Source organism: Brachionichthys hirsutus, chromosome 12, assembly GCF_040956055.1.
Source record: "Brachionichthys hirsutus isolate HB-005 chromosome 12, CSIRO-AGI_Bhir_v1, whole genome shotgun sequence".
Lineage (NCBI taxonomy): Eukaryota > Metazoa > Chordata > Actinopteri > Lophiiformes > Brachionichthyidae > Brachionichthys > Brachionichthys hirsutus.
Genome location: NC_090908.1, coordinates 9,990,776 through 10,007,088, shown reverse-complemented (window position 1 = coordinate 10,007,088; position 16,313 = coordinate 9,990,776). Strand labels below are relative to the sequence as shown.

The following is a 16,313-nucleotide window of genomic DNA, read 5'->3' as shown; positions in this document are numbered from 1 at the left end:
AGAAAGTGCATGTGTGACCAGAGAGTGACAGTCAAGCTTTAAGAAAAGAGGCACTTCTTGTGACAGTAATAAAACAAAATACTCTGGAGGGATGATAAACCTTCCAGAATACAAGTAAGAATACTCTGTGTGATGTTTGTAGAGTCATCCATTGTTTTGTGCTTCAAATATGATCAACTTCATGGACAAGTCAGGATTTCAGTGGTGAAAATAGTTATATTTTACTGCCATCTAGTGGTGAGGATATGTCACTTTTTATTGAATCAAATGCATTATTTACATACATATATATCAAAAGATGCATTCTCTGAAATAGCAGACACCGTGAAAATATTAAAAACCATGATAAAAATCTGTCATTTCAATTAGAATCAGTGCACAAACAACCAAAATGCATATTAATGTCAGGGTGGAACAGACCAGAACGCTCCGGTCCTCAGATTCCAGAAACGGCACAAGACAAAATGTCAGATTTCAGCAAATCACAAGGTTTATTGAAGACTGAAAGGAAACATAAAATCTGCAGAGGGTTCATTCAACTATATCAGATCTTACCAAGAGGACGTCCAAACACTGAAGAACCAAGAGTCTAAACTCTGCTAAGAACTTGTAGTCCTTCTGAGAGGCTCTTTTCACCTAAATCTTTCCTCCTCCCAGAGACAACACAGATCGACCCTGGCATGTTTGGACTATCTAATGGACGATTTCTGCTATCTGGTCTGAACACTCTGACATTCAAGATGTACGTTTTATCACCCAGACCTTGAGTGTGTGAGAAACAGTATAAGACGTGATCTGGATCCATTATACTAGCTTAACAGTGGATGAACCTTTAAGGCAGGGGTCGGGAACCTATGTCTCTACATGACTATGTCTGCCATATATGGCTCACAGCATAAGGTTCTAATAGACAAAAAATAAAAATACACGGGAACACCACTCAAAGTCAGAAGTCCTTTTAAACCCGATTAATAAGTATTACATAATCATACTGTGCTGTTTAAAAGTAACACAAATTAACATATGCATAAAATAAATATATAATCTGTCAAAACCAAAATAAAATGTTCAATGGACGGCACGACACAATGGAGGGATGGATGGGCAAGACATGTAATGAAAGAAATACGCGTCCCCCTTCTTTTCATAAGCTAGCCACTAGCTAGCTACTGTATGTCTCTGCAGGTTCTACCAACACCTGGAGAATGTTCTCTTTCACGTTACGTTCACTGAGGAATCTGTCAGTAGTGGAAGCAAAATGTTTGGACCCCGTTAGGTCTTGTTTTTCCAAGATCTGTCTTTATCTTATTTCACTTTAGTATTAGCAATTATGCCATGCTTAGTTTCCTTTGCTAATTTTCAGTTGAAATAGTCTAACGTGTTTGGAAAATAACGTTCTTTCAGTGATAAACAAATATAAAGACATACAGCACTAAAAGATTTAGCTCAGGGAAATGCCACATGTCTTTGCCTCAACATGCTGCAATGCCCGCACTTAATACTGGGTAAATTGTGGCTATTTAGGCTTATGTGAAGTTTGACAAAGGGAAATAGTACACTAGTGCAACTCGAGATGTTGTCGTACCCTTTTAAGTAAGACTGTAATCATTATATGAAATGTAGGTTGAGTTCCACCCATGGTGAATGTGGGTCCGCAACACAAGTAAAGCACAACCAGTGGCCATCTCATGGTCATTCACAGGCAAGGGGGGCGGCAGTCAGCTTATCCAGGTTGTCTCCTCCTTCGTTTCTGTAATAGGCAGTAGTCATCGGTAAATTGTCCGTAGTGTGTGCGTGTGTGCGTGAGTGTTTCTGTCTCTGTGTGGCCCGCAAGGCAGATAAATGGATGGATGGATTGACCCAAAGTTTATATCAAACATCCGGCCCACCAACCTTCATGCATTTTAGCTATCGAGGATAAAACATCGACACACAAAAGTCAGCAAAACACTGTTCCATATTTCAACATTTATTTTCAAGACTGTTGAAATATGGGGCAGGAATCAGACCTCCTGAGGTTTACGCGCTAAGACGTAGAAATATTTCATAACCGCCTCCACCTCTGTCTGTATAGAGGTCACTCCCATCTCCGACATCAGCCTGGTGACAGAAGTGCAGCAGAGAGATTTTGATATGATGAGCATTTATGTGCAAACTGCATTGTTTGAGTTTATGCTGCAATTGGATTTACCTTTGAGAGACGTCTTGGGAGAGTCTGGTGGCTTTTTGCGGGTCATCTCTCACCAGAGCCTGATAGTCTCCCAAAGTTTTCATCAACTGAATGAAGTTGGAAAGAGTCATGGTTCTTTTCACGAGCACACAATCATGCCTGTAAGAGGATAAAAACATATATTGTTATTTTTTCCAACTAAATATGGAGCTGGACAAGGGGAAATTAATTTCCTCCCATTTTTCTTCAGTCATTACAACATACTGAGCTCTACTTGTTTGGTATGAAATTGATTCTTTTAGATACTGACTCAACGATGATAAGACTTTAAAAAAACTCTTCACATTTTTTGGAAAGAGTTTGGATTTATTGTGTTGATTATTTGTTCAATATTGAAAGCCTTTCTGTTGAATAATTGGTGCTTGGCAGAGACAAAACGAACGATCATGCCAGGGGGGGGGCCATCTAATAAGGACAATTTAAACAACTACATGAACAATTTCCCCCCCAAAAAAGTTCGGACGCTGTGGAAATTTTACTGGAAATGGTGTGCAGTGTAGCAATTCAAGAATGGCATGCAAATGTTTATGTAAATAGCAAAGAAGAAGAAAAGTTAAGCTAAATAAAACGGCAGTAAAATGTATCCGTCCTCGTTCACACACACACACACACGGGATGTCATTTACACCCTACTGCTATTGGGCCCCCTTAACAATCCACACACAAGCATATACTGCATGTAGGGGCCCTGTAACATGAATGGAGCGGGCATAAGGTGAAGGCGCTGCCCCGAACGCCGCGCCTGGAGCATCACTCACCACTCCTTCTCAGGGTACAGGATGGAATCGTAGGCCTCCTTGTATGAGTTCCTGGGGCAGATTCCAACATGGAGACAGCGGTAAGACTTAATTTCTTCAGAAAACTGACGAAACAAACAGAAGGGAAGTCATAACGGCGTTTTATTTTCATTCCTGAATTCATGGAATGATAAAAAGTCGCGACATTTTACTCAAACCAAAGTTTTACAGAGCAATGTGTGCTTGTTCAACTATAGAGTTAGTTTACCTATTCTGTATGTTTACCACTTTGATGATTCTGTTAAGGAGCTGTTGTATCCCCCCCCCCCCCCCCCCCCACCACCACTACTATAGAAGGGTGTAAGATGCAAGAATTGCCAAATATGAATTGTCAGGAAGGCACCATCTCCTGAAAACCAAGGCCTCTATCCAGAATGTGCACAAAAACCTAATTAGACAAAACGGACACTGACGACTGGAATAATTTCTCCCTGATTATTTATAGAGCATCGGGACCCTTTATCTCTGTAGCTGTGGCTATGAGCGGAGATTCGTGTAAGCACCTCTTTGCTGATTTGACTGAGAGTGTCTGAGCAGCAGTTCGGGAAGTTGAGTTCCATGTTGTTGTTGAAGCAGACCAGAAACAAGCAGCCTCCAGGCTTCAGGACTCTGTGGACCTCCTGGAGAAAGCGCGGCCGGTTGAACCAGTGGAAGGCAGACATGGACGTCACCAAGTCGAGTGAGCTGCCAGAAAATGGCAGCTGCTCAGCCACGCACTGTCTAAAGGTCAAACAGGAGCAACAGCCAAATCAAACTTCTGACCACGACTGAGGACCAGGCGAGCAGAAATGAACGTTAAGGAGGTTTTCAGGAAGAACATTCACTTCTCAAATTTGAGCAAACCTTTTTTTTAGATTCATTGAATTTGTCTGTGTAAATTCTCAGTCATCCAGGTCGTGGTGAATCATGACGAGCAAAGAAGAGTAATCGACTAGACTTGTTCAAGTTTGATTGAAGACGTTTCACCTCTAATCCAAGAGGCTTCTTCAGTTCTGAGAGGCTGGTAGAGAGTTTAGATGCTGATACTCTTGTTGGTGCAGAAAACAAAAGAACAAATGTCGTGAATTTCCATACTAGATGGAATTCCACAACATGATTACACGCCGACAATACACTAGGAAGGCACGACATTTATTTTTGTATTACTATAACTGATTTTCATGAAGGTCTCATTAGTGACGACACATGATGACGCTGATTGACATGGGGTTTAAGATTGGCTGGGGTGGACCCCCACCTTCAAGGGATGGACTCATGGACGTATGGAGACACTGAAGTAGAGGAGGGTCCTTTGTTCGGACTTGGGACACACACAAGGCACATGATCGATCCTCAGCACTGATTTCCGAAAAACAACTACGGAGGTAACTGAACTGTTGTTTATATAAATCTCTAAACTTGTTTACCCACATTCTCCTCATTGACTACACACATACGAAGGAGAACAAAGAACCGGAAGAGGGTTGAGAAAAACCTTAACACAAAGAAGGGAGCGAAACCACCAAGGCAAAAGGGAGAGACTTGTTTCACACACGCAAGCACGATGAGATTATCACACCCTGAAACTCCATGATGGAATAAAAATCGTCAAACCGGTTATCCAGGTTCGGCCGCCTTTGTCCTGTTTTCAGGCCTGATAGAGGCCTGTTTTCAGCACAAAAGCAGTTAAACTGCACAAATAATTTAATTTATAGTCCTGCCTAATAAGTGGGTGGCTTGACTTTTTTTTAGATATTCTATTCAGTTCTGCAATAACAAAAATACTTGCCTGTATGTAATGTTGGGCTCTTTGGAATGCTGCAAAGCCACTTCTATCTGGGCAGGACTCACATCCAAGCCCACCACAGAGGCAAAGTGCTTGGCCAGGAGCACCGTGCCTCGTCCTGGACCACATCCCACATCCACGGCCAGATCCGAACCAGCTTTCTGACACGTTGGCATCAAATTAGTGAAATTTAGGTTTAATGAAAACACAAACACGACAAACCTTTCCAGCTCTGCTCACCTGTTTCTTCTGAAAGTCAAGCAGGTGTTGAATGATATGATCTGGTGGAGGGAATCTGTACTTCCAGTAGGAAGAAGCCTGCTCTTTTCCTTCAAACTGACGGTGAGCCATAGTTATCTGATGCCTGTCTCAGCAACTGACTTGAGAAATGGCTCATCACTTCGCTTTATTGGAAACAGCACTGACTAGAACGGTGGGATGCCTTTGAATTTGGAGGTGGGACTTCTTCATCTGCCATTTGTTATGTTCTGAAAATGAGGCCTTGTTAGGAGACAGCTCCAAAACTGTTTAGGTTATATTATCTGACTTTTTTTTATTTTTTACTTACTTATTATTCGGTACATAACTGATACCCCAATGTTACTGTTTCATTGTAACTCTTGACACTCTTGAAAATATGCAATTCAGGTGAATTGATCACTCCAAATTGTCCGTAGTGTCTCGGGACAGCCAGTGGAAGGCCACAAGGAAGTGAGGAGGATCCTTCCATGGAACAGCAGGATGTTGAACTCGGCGGCAAAATGTGTTTATCTCATCCTCGTTCAGTACAATCTGCTACCTGATGCCTCCCACTTGATTGCATTAGCATACAAGTTGCTAGAAACACTGTCCGTCACACAAGTAGGCTGTGTAATAGTAATTATAGTTAAACAGTTAAAGTGGCAGTAACTGCCATCTGAATAGTTACCAGTCAAACCAGTTTAACAGTGGGAAAATGTAGTGTGAAAATGTAGACATATTTCTAACCAGTTTATGTTTGCGCTTCTGTCTCATTTTTTAATTCATTACCTCACAATATAATGGAATATAACAGGATATTAATGCTTTATTCAAATCAAAATCAAATCTTTATTACAGACACAATGGTCCAATAAAAAACACACAACATTTACACAGTAAACACAGTAGTCCTATAATAACCTCAAGTACCAATGACACAAATGCTCGACATACATATAAACCGGTAAGACAGGTGTCTCAGCTGAGCATTAAGGGTGTTAACCCCTACACCACAGTACGTCTCACAGGCACTGGACCATTTGACTTCCTGAGGAGTATCCACATGCAGTCATTTTTCAGATAAATCGTAGGTTCTAGCCGAGATCGGTACTTAGAACACTGATCTAAATCCCCATTGCGCAAACCGTGTCCCGCAACGTCGGCCATCTTCCTTATTCACTTCAAGAAGAGGAAAACCCAGCCCCTGCTTCATACAACAGCTCCTTAACAGAATCATCAAAGTGGTAAACATACAGAATAGGTAAACTAACTCTATAGTTGAACAAGCACACATTGCTCTGTAAAACTTTGGTTTGAGTAAAATGTCGCGACTCTTTATCATTCCATGAATTCAGGAATGAAAATAAAACGCCGTTATGACTTCCCTTCTGTTTGTTTCGTCAGTTTTCTGAAGAAATTAAGTCTTACCGCTGTCTCCATGTTGGAATCTGCCCCAGGAACTCATACAAGGAGGCCTACGATTCCATCCCGTACCCTGAGAAGGAGTGGTGAGTGATGCTCCAGGCGTGCCGTTCGGAGCGGCGCCTTCACCTTATGCCCGCTCCATTCATGTTACAGGGCCCCTACATGCAGTATATGCTTGTGTGTGGATTGTTAAGGGGGCCCAATAGCAGTAGGGTGTAAATGACATCCCGTGTGTGTGTGTGTGTGAACGAGGACGGATACAGTTTACTGCCGTTTTATTTAGCTTAACTTTTCTTCTTTGCTATTTACATAAACATTTGCCATGCCTTTCTTGAATTGCTACACTGCACACCATTTCCAGTAAAATTTCCACAGCGTCCCAACTTTTTTGGGGGGGAAATTGTTCATGGAGTTGTTTAAATTGTCCTTATTAGATGGCGCCCCCCCCCCGGCATGATCGTTCGTTTTGTCTCTGCCAAGCACCAATTATTCAACAGAAAGGCTTTCAATATTGAACAAATAATCAACACAATAAATCCAAACTCTTTCCAAAAAATGTGAAGAGTTTTTTTAAAGTCTTATCATCGTTGAGTCAGTATCTAAAAGAATCAATTTCATACCAAACAAGTAGAGCTCAGTATGTTGTAATGACTGAAGAAAAATGGGAGGAAATTAATTTCCCCTTGTCCAGCTCCATATTTAGTTGGAAAAAATAACAATATATGTTTTTATCCTCTTACAGGCATGATTGTGTGCTCGTGAAAAGAACCATGACTCTTTCCAACTTCATTCAGTTGATGGAAACTTTGGGAGACTATCAGGCTCTGGTGAGAGATGACCCGCAAAAAGCCACCAGACTCTCCCAAGACGTCTCTCAAAGGTAAATCCAATTGCAGCATAAACTCAAACAATGCAGTTTGCACATAAATGCTCATCATATCAAAATCTCTCCGCTGCACTTCTGTCACCAGGCTGATGTCGGAGATGGGAGTGACCTCTATGCAGACAGAGGTGGAGGCGGTTATGACATATTTCTACGTCTTAGCGCGTAAACCTCAGGAGGTCTGATTCCTGCCCCATATTTCAACAGTCTTGAAAATAAATGTTGAAATATGGAACAGTGTTTTGCTGACTTTTGTGTGTCGATGTTTTATCCTCGATAGCTAAAATGCATGAAGGTTGGTGGGCCGGATGTTTGATATAAACTTTGGGTCAATCCATCCATCCATTTATCTGCCTTGCGGGCCACACAGAGACAGAAACACTCACGCACACACGCACACACTACGGACAATTTACCGATGACTACTGCCTATTACAGAAACGAAGGAGGAGACAACCTGGATAAGCTGACTGCCGCCCCCCTTGCCTGTGAATGACCATGAGATGGCCACTGGTTGTGCTTTACTTGTGTTGCGGACCCACATTCACCATGGATGGAACTCAACCTACATTTCATATAATGATTACAGTCTTACTTAAAATGGTACGACAACATCACGAGTTGCACTAGTGTACTATTTCCCTTTGTCAAACTTCACATAAGCCTAAATAGCCACAATTTACCCAGTATTAAGTGCGGGCATTGCAGCATGTTGAGGCAAAGACATGCCGCATTTCCCTGAGCTAAATCTTTTAGTGCTGTATGTCTTTATATTTGTTTATCACTGAAAGAACGTTATTTTCCAAACACGTTTGACTATTTCAACTTAAAATTAGCAAAGGAAACTAAGCATGGCATAATTGCTAATACTAAAGTGAGATAAGATAAAGACAGATCTTGGAAAAACAAGACCTAACGGGGTCCAAACATTTTGCTTCCACTACTGACAGATTCCTCAGTGAACGTAACGTGAAAGAGAACATTCTCCAGGTGTTGGCAGAACCTGCAGAGACATACAGTAGCTAGCTAGTGGCTAGCTTATGAAAAGAAGGGGGACGCGTATTTCTTGTCATTACATGTCTTGCCCATCCATCCCTCCATTGTGTCGTGCCGTCCATTGAACATTTTATTTTGGTTTTGACAGATTAAAATAGATCAGTACATTTCTATTATATATTTATTTTTTGCATATATTAATTTGTGGTACTTTTAAACAGCACAGTATGATTATGTAATACTTGTTAATCGGGTTTAAAAGGACTTCTGACTTTGAGTGGTGTTACCGTGTATTTTTATTTTTTGTCTATTAGAACCTTATGCTGTGAGCCATATATGGCAGACATAGTCATGTAGAGACATAGGTTCCCGACCCCTGCCTTAAAGGTTCATCCACTGTTAAGCTAGTATAATGGATCCAGATCACGTTTTACACTGTTTCTCACACACTCACGGTCTGGGTGATAAAACGTACATCTTGAATGTCAGAGTGTTCAGACCAGATAGCAGAAATCATCCATTAGATAGTCCAAACATGCCAGGGTCGATCTGTGTTGTCTCTGGGAGGAGGAAAGATTTAGGTGAAAAGAGCCTCTCAGAAGGACTACAAGTTCTTAGCAGAGTTTAGACTCTTGGTTCTTCAGTGTTTGGACGTCCTCTTGGTAAGATCTGATATAGTTGAATGAACCCTCTGCAGATTTTATGTTTCCTTTCAGTCTTCAATAAACCTTGTGATTTGCTGAAATCTGACATTTTGTCTTGTGCCGTTTCTGGAATCTGAGGACCGGAGCGTTCTGGTCTGTTCCACCCTGACATTAATATGCATTTTGGTTGTTTGTGCACTGATTCTAATTGAAATGACAGATTTTTATCATGGTTTTTAATATTTTCACAGTGTCTGCTATTTCAGAGAATGCATCTTTTGATATATATGTATGTAAATAACGCATTTGATCCAATAAAAAGTGACATATCCTCACCACTAGATGGCAGTAAAATATAACTATTTTCACTACACTGAAATCCTGACTTGTCCATGAAGTTGATCATATTTGAAGCACAAAACAATGGATGACTCTACAAACATCACACAGAGTATTCTTACTTGTATTCTGGAAGGTTTATCATCCCTCCAGAGTATTTTGTTTTATTACTGTCACAAGAAGTGCCTCTTTTCTTAAAGCTTGACTGTCACTCTCTGGTCACACATGCACTTTCTGAAATATTGCTTCAATAACAGTAATAATCTAATACATATTTTTTTTCCCACATTATTCTACAAAGGCTTGCATGAGGCTCCACAGAATGAGGTTAACTACAGACAGCCCGGAGGCAGTTTTACTGTCACAACTAGACTTAATGAGCTCTTCTTAATTGTTGTGGCGCCGCTGTGGTGCGTCCTCGTGCGCTCACCTCCCGAAAGAAAACTCAGACGCATCAGCAGGGCTGACAGTTCTGAAAACTTGCAATGGCGTCAGCAACTAATGAGATACATCCGGAAGACCAAGTTATGTATCTTTGAATGCAGAGAGAGACGTGGAAAACAGAGATTCAAAATGGGTCAGTGAGTTTTATTCCCTTTATTTTATTCCCATATTATTTTTCTATAATGTCTACTGAAGGAAATGCTCACCGAGAAATGATTCAATTATTCACACTGCAGTTGTTGTTGTTTCTTTCTTTTCTTTCTCAGTTAGCACAGATCATCTGAAGCAATTGTGTGTTTGTTTTTCCCTCAGTTTTTCAGATTGTCTTTTCAGATGGAGCCGAGATGATTCTTCAGAAACTCTGGAGACTCAACTACTCCCCACACTACGTTTCTCAAGAACTTGGCATCATAAGCTTCCACTCCTGGGTTTATAACAAAAGTGTTTCCTCTAACTCAGACTTTCCTATGTCCTGGGAATGACAATTCCCTCTCTGCCTCATTGCAGTGCTGTTTGAAGGAAACTCTGCCCTCAAGGTCCTCACAGTTCACACAGAAAACAACAGTATAATCTCTAAAAGGTCCATATAGGAGTGTCTGCTTGTCTTCCCTGTGATGAGCTGTCAACATTTTCTTTCTCGACTCCCAGTCAGATGGGATAAGCTTCGGCTCCCCATCTTCCTCCGCTTATACAAAATTGATGCAAGTAGAAATAACAGCAAAAACTTTGCAGATGTTTACCTGTAGTCGAAAACTAAGTGCTAACAAGCAGCCTTCCTTCTCTTTTATGTCTGGATTATGTTAATTCCCCCATTCTGGATTGCTCCTTATGCCACCATCTATACCCCTTTTAAACTTGGTTTCATATTAAACCTGCTGTTGAGTGAATAAAATTCACATTGGAGTGCAGTATATTTGCATCCGCTCCTGCACTGTTCATGAAAATAACCATTTACACGTTTGTGCTTTTTTGTATCGATAACACAAGTTTGCAGGTCCAATCTTTCCATGGCCGCACCTTAAACAGGCGCACAATGACTGTTAGCGTAACGCTAACTCTCACAGATGCTGGGAGTGCGTCGTACACGTTGTGCTAGGCTGGGATCGACAATGGAGGAGGCCACCGTTGGCACAACTTTACTACACTGCAGTGGACATGAAATCATTTTACAGGAATACTGAGCACACACACACACACACACACACACTTGAAGCTCTTCACTTTGACTTTGGATGGTGTTGTGCCGATTGCCTGTGACAAGGACACTCAGCTATTAGTTCTCCTTTGCGCACTGTTTGGACGATTTTGATATTCAAATGCAGCCCGCTCGCTGGAAATCAGCTTCTTAATGAAGAGGCGGCGAGCCGATATATGCATGAATATCTTCTTTCATGCTTCCTACACACTCAGAAATGCAAGTCGACACCAGTTTAGCATCCGCACAACGCTGCCACACAAACACAAGGGCATGAGGCCGACGCTATAAAGCCTTCTGGAGAACAACTGGAAGCAATATTCTCCACATCAATCAAAAAAGGTCAGAATGCAAATGTCAGCTTTTTCTAGCCTCCTTCCTTTTTAATTATTCAGGTCAGGTTCAAAGAGGCTTCAACAGAAAGGAGCCGCTCTGACAAAGAAGGCCTGAGCCCACTGATGAGCTCAATCTGCATCTCCTCTAGACATTTCCTTCACCCTACTTACGCTGTACACACTCCTCTCTCTCTCTCTCTCTCTCTCACACACACACACACACACTGACAGCTTCACCTCTATGTCAATTACTGGGTGTCATTATGTACATGGTTTAACAATTACCAGCCGGCTGTGGACGTTAAGACTATTCAGTTCCTCCGTGGTAGATGAGTGTGAAAACTGTGCTGATACCAGATTTAAGTCCGGTGTTATTGGCTCCGATCACGTGGAACGGGGGCCACCGGCGTTCAGATCTGCCTTCAGTGATCCTTCAGACAAATGAAGCATTTCCTGTGCGAACCCATCTGTGAAAAAAGAAAAGACTATTTTAAAAGTCTATTTCACCCTCACTAGTTTTGCTTGGGTGTTCCCTTTAAAACTACAATATTTGCCCCAGACTACTTCAGATTGTGCTTTGCTTTCTTAATAATAAGTACTTTTACATTCATCGAACGTGGTCTACGCAAAACATACATGAAATGGCACAGCACAGCCTCTCACTATACAATAACACACAAATGAACAGAATCTTCAATCACATGCGTGACCAAAGTTTGCGGCCCTCAGGAACCTGTCCATGCAGCTATCCACAACAAGCCCACATGACCATTGGTCAGCTCATTGGGTCCTGAGAGATGAGCGGTGGATTTATAAAACAATTGATTTTTTTTTTTTTTATCATTATTAAAGCGGATTCCCGCTGATTTCTCCACCATTTCTAAACCATCGATGAGATTTGGATCTACTTCTTCTAAATGACTGAAACAGTGACAATAACCTCTTACAGAGCAGAATAAAAACATTTCTTGGGCCGCTGTCCCGTCACGGGTCGCCACAGCAACCCTTCGACCTGTCCTTTGCATCGTCCTCCCCAACACCAGCCGCTCTCATGTCCTCCCTCAGTACGTCCATGAATCTTCTCCTGGGTCGACCTCTAGCCCTGTTCCCTGACAGTTCCATCCTCAGCATCCTTCTCCCGATATAGTCCCCGTCTCTCCTCTGGACATGTCCAAATCATCAAAGTCTGTCCTCTCTGACCTTGTCTCCAAAATGTCTAACCTTTACTGTCCCTCTTATTGTCTCATTTCTAATCCCGAGGAGAACCTCAGCATCTTCATCGCCGCCACTTCTAGCTCCGCCTCCTGTCTATTCCTCAGCTCTGACTTCTTTTCCTCATTTAATCAGGTCTACAAAGTCTGGTCTCTATTCTGCGGGATGCAAAGGGAGCAAACAAAACTAAAACTCACAAAAAAACAAAAAAATAACATACATGCCGCAATACTTCAGCATAAAATCTTTGTTTTTCTGGTGTTTAGAACGCTTCAAAGATCACTTTTTAGTACATTTCAACTATCTTTGTCTGCCTATGTTCAAAACTGCTGTGTAAAACAAAAGACTTCCTTTGTCACATAAGACATAAGCGCTGCAGCACATAGAAAGCATCTGTATCATGTTATTGTTTAAAAGCTGCTGGTTTTTCCACCATCATCTTATATTTTAAGATATCTTATGTCTCATTTCTCCCTTGCCTCTCTTTACTTCTCGGACTCTGTGACAATAGGTTTGATGCTATGGGTATATATAACACTCTCTCGCACCCCGACACAAGGTCGCAGAGGCTGGAGCAGGCCGAGGCAGAGCGTGGTCTTGCCAGGTGATTCGCCACATACATCAACTCTGCTGAGCAGAAAATTGAAATGGAAATGTGGGCCTTGAAATAGAGGGAGGGGGGGTTCCCATTTACCTCTGGACCAGAGCTAATGATTTGTCATTTCTCTCAGGGGCACAAGCCACTGCCCTCGCTCTCACACTCACCACAGGGTCAGCCGGCGTCACCGTGCACCCCCCCCCCCCCCCCACACCGCACGGTTCAGCCCCATACATGGACCGGTTTCTGTTTAACTCAAATACTCGCACGAGGATTTGTTTAAAACGTCGAGAGAAGTATTTCACCAAGTTAAACAAATTAAAATTAAAATATGCTCTTTAAAATGAGAGATTGTCAACGGACCAGCGTTCATCAGAGGAGCTAATGAATAAATCAGTATAATACAGATCCAGAGAACTCGCTTCACATGCAGACTTGACTTTGCTCAAAACTTTAAACGTATGTATATTCTCATGTTACTGGAGTTACTGGGGCTCCGTGTTTAAAGAAGAGCAGCATGTATGATTTATTATTGATCTGATGGCAGCGTCTGCCGGGATACTGAACAGACTCACACACACTCTGGGGGGAATATTCCCTGCAGGCTGGACGCCCTCATCCACTCCTTCCTGCTCAAATCCAGACTCTTCGCCAATTCTTATCTTCAATTCATTTATATGATGATTGATGACTGGCCATAGCAACAGCCAATCATCTTTATCAATAAAGCCCCACTAACACATAATCTATATAATAATCCCACTAAAGATTACAATATGTCACTGTCAAAGGCAACCGACCAATCACAAGTGGGCGTCGTTGTTACGTCATAAACACTGATTTTTGTTTTCTCCTTCTCAGGAGATTTTTTTAAATTGTTAATTTTTTTTCAATGCTGTTTACATGGCTTCGTGTTTCTAATTATAAAGCATAAAACTTGTAACTTGTGTGACTTTAGAGTCAAAACTCTAACCCTGCCACATCTAGTTCAAATCGTATTTGCCCAAGTGGCGCTTGTATTTTCTGAGTTTCCGAGGTGTCCTGAATGCAGCTCTACAACTTTTGAAAGTCTTTATCCTTCAACCGACACGAGAAACAGCCCGAATCTGTGGCGAACTGTCCCCTTCAAAGGCAGACGCATCAGTTTACGAGCCGCCTTCCCTCTGTGTGAGTCGAAGCTTAAAGCCTGCAGCGAAATGCATGAGACGCCTCTGATTAATCCAGCCTCGCCTTAAATCTGACTGACACAAAGTCGTTCTGTCATTTATGTCCGCTGAAAGTAGGTGACATGAACTCACAGAACAATGACTTTACTGCACCACGATTACAAGAATCAGTTATTGTGTACAACCCCTGCCTGTTGTGGTGTGGCAATTCTTTCTATGAATTAACACACCGACCATTAAAAAATCAAGTGCTGTACATTGTTAGAAATTAAAAAGGGGCCTCCTGTCATTGACTACCGAACAGAAATTTCTACTTACCTCAAGACCCATTTGACTTTTCTCGTCGCTTGCGAGGTCGTAAAACAGACACAGACGCTCTTAATAAGGCAAGAAAGAATACCAACCATGTACAAAAGTAAACTAAGAACTCTTTTATTTATTTTGTTCATTTCAGATGTCTATGTTTGAGTTTCTTTTTTTAATTTTCTACTCGAGTCCTTTAGAAGTTTGTCATCATGCTAGGGTGCAGCTTCAGTGTCGTAGTACATGCAAGGTCGTGGGTTCTGTCGGGTTGGAGGTTGTTCACACATTGCACAACAGGAAAGAGGGAGGATGGCGCTGCTGGAGGAACAATCGTCAGGTATTTACAAAGGGCTAAGCAGAGAAGCAGCCCAGTCCTTGCTGTAACAGTTGCCATCTGATCCATAAACGGGGGGGGGGGGTCATATCATGACATCATCAGTTGACATCTTTAGTGCAGTCACAAGAGGAAGAAAACTCTAGAAACAGGCAGTATTTTTAGACCAAAAAAAAAAAAAGAAAATACATCAGACCTCTTTGTCGAGACAGAGAGAGCAGTTGGGGGGGAGGCGAAGCCTCAGATTACTGTTAGGTGATGCGGCGAAATTCAACGAGACATCAGGAGTATTGCTTTTGACTTTGGTTTGAGTCTGTTTGTCGGGGGGGGGGGGCTGCTGGATCACCACAGCTTCCTCTGAGAATTCGTTTTTTGAACCAAATTTCAAGGATTCTCCCTTGAAGTCAAATGGCAGATTTCTCCAGTACTGACTCCAAAGCCATAAAAACGTTGCATGTATGACATCACAGTTGCCAGCTGGTGGATGCCACCTCCAGCCAAGGCTTCTGACTGTGCATATATATATATTTTGGGAAATAAATAAAGGGAAATAAAGTTCATCGACCCTGGCAAGTGCATGGCACCGTGCTAACCGCTAATTCACAATCCCACCAATAGTGTTGAAATAATTTTAGGCTGGGAAGAAGAGCTAACTGCACAAGCAAACTATTTAGCCAATAAAGTTTTTTCTTATATATACAGCTACTATATTGCAGCAGTAAAAGTTGCAGATCACAATATACAAGTGGCGACTGGCAATGCAATTGTTTTTTTTTTCTTTTTTACAAATCGAAAGCAGACGATTTGACCATTTACAAACAAAGGGTCAAATGAAAAGGCGAGCAGGGAGGGGCATAGATGGAATCTTTGCAAGGAAAATACGATGGCAGGAAAACACACGACATCTTCATCTTTGGCGATTTCCACAGAATACGCTTATAGTCATCTGAGCAGACACAAATTCACACACGCACACACGCACACGCACATTTCCTAAATCTGGGAGAGGAATTTACTGCAAATAAATTCCTTGGAAGTACGTCCTCGTTCATGAATTTAAACCAAGAGGAGGCTCACACAGACTCGGGCTGTAAAGGCAGCGGGTCAGATCACAAACTAGTATGCAGCTAGTGTGTCTGTAGGTGTGGAAGAGAGTACACCGGAAATGCATTGAGGCACCAGAGCACACAAAACATGCCTTCTATTAATGGTGCCGCTAACAGCTAGCGTGGATCCCTGCCACAGGGTTACAAGATCTGGGAGGTTTTTAACGACCACCATCGCTGCAGGATCGTCCCTCAAACCCGAAATGCCCAACACGAGGAAAATCAACAAAGAGCTGCCCCTTTCCCTCCCCGCAAAAACAAAAAAAAAACGACCACAAGAAATCTAGACAACGGGAGACGG

General features: G+C 42.0%; 1 protein-coding gene across 1 annotated transcript; it reads right to left on the bottom strand.

Annotated features, from left to right (window-relative positions):
• Positions 1-1,974: 1,974 nt before the first annotated feature.
• LOC137902321 (uncharacterized) lies at positions 1,975-5,156 on the bottom strand. Its single transcript, XM_068746403.1, has 6 exons — positions 5,033-5,156; positions 4,792-4,953; positions 3,531-3,743; positions 2,989-3,092; positions 2,192-2,329; positions 1,975-2,100 (listed from the first exon to the last, which is right to left on the bottom strand). Exons 1-6 carry the CDS (start codon positions 5,141-5,143, stop codon positions 2,004-2,006), a joined length of 825 nt encoding a protein of 274 aa, XP_068602504.1. The 5' UTR covers positions 5,144-5,156; the 3' UTR covers positions 1,975-2,003.
• Positions 5,157-16,313: the final 11,157 nt, after the last annotated feature.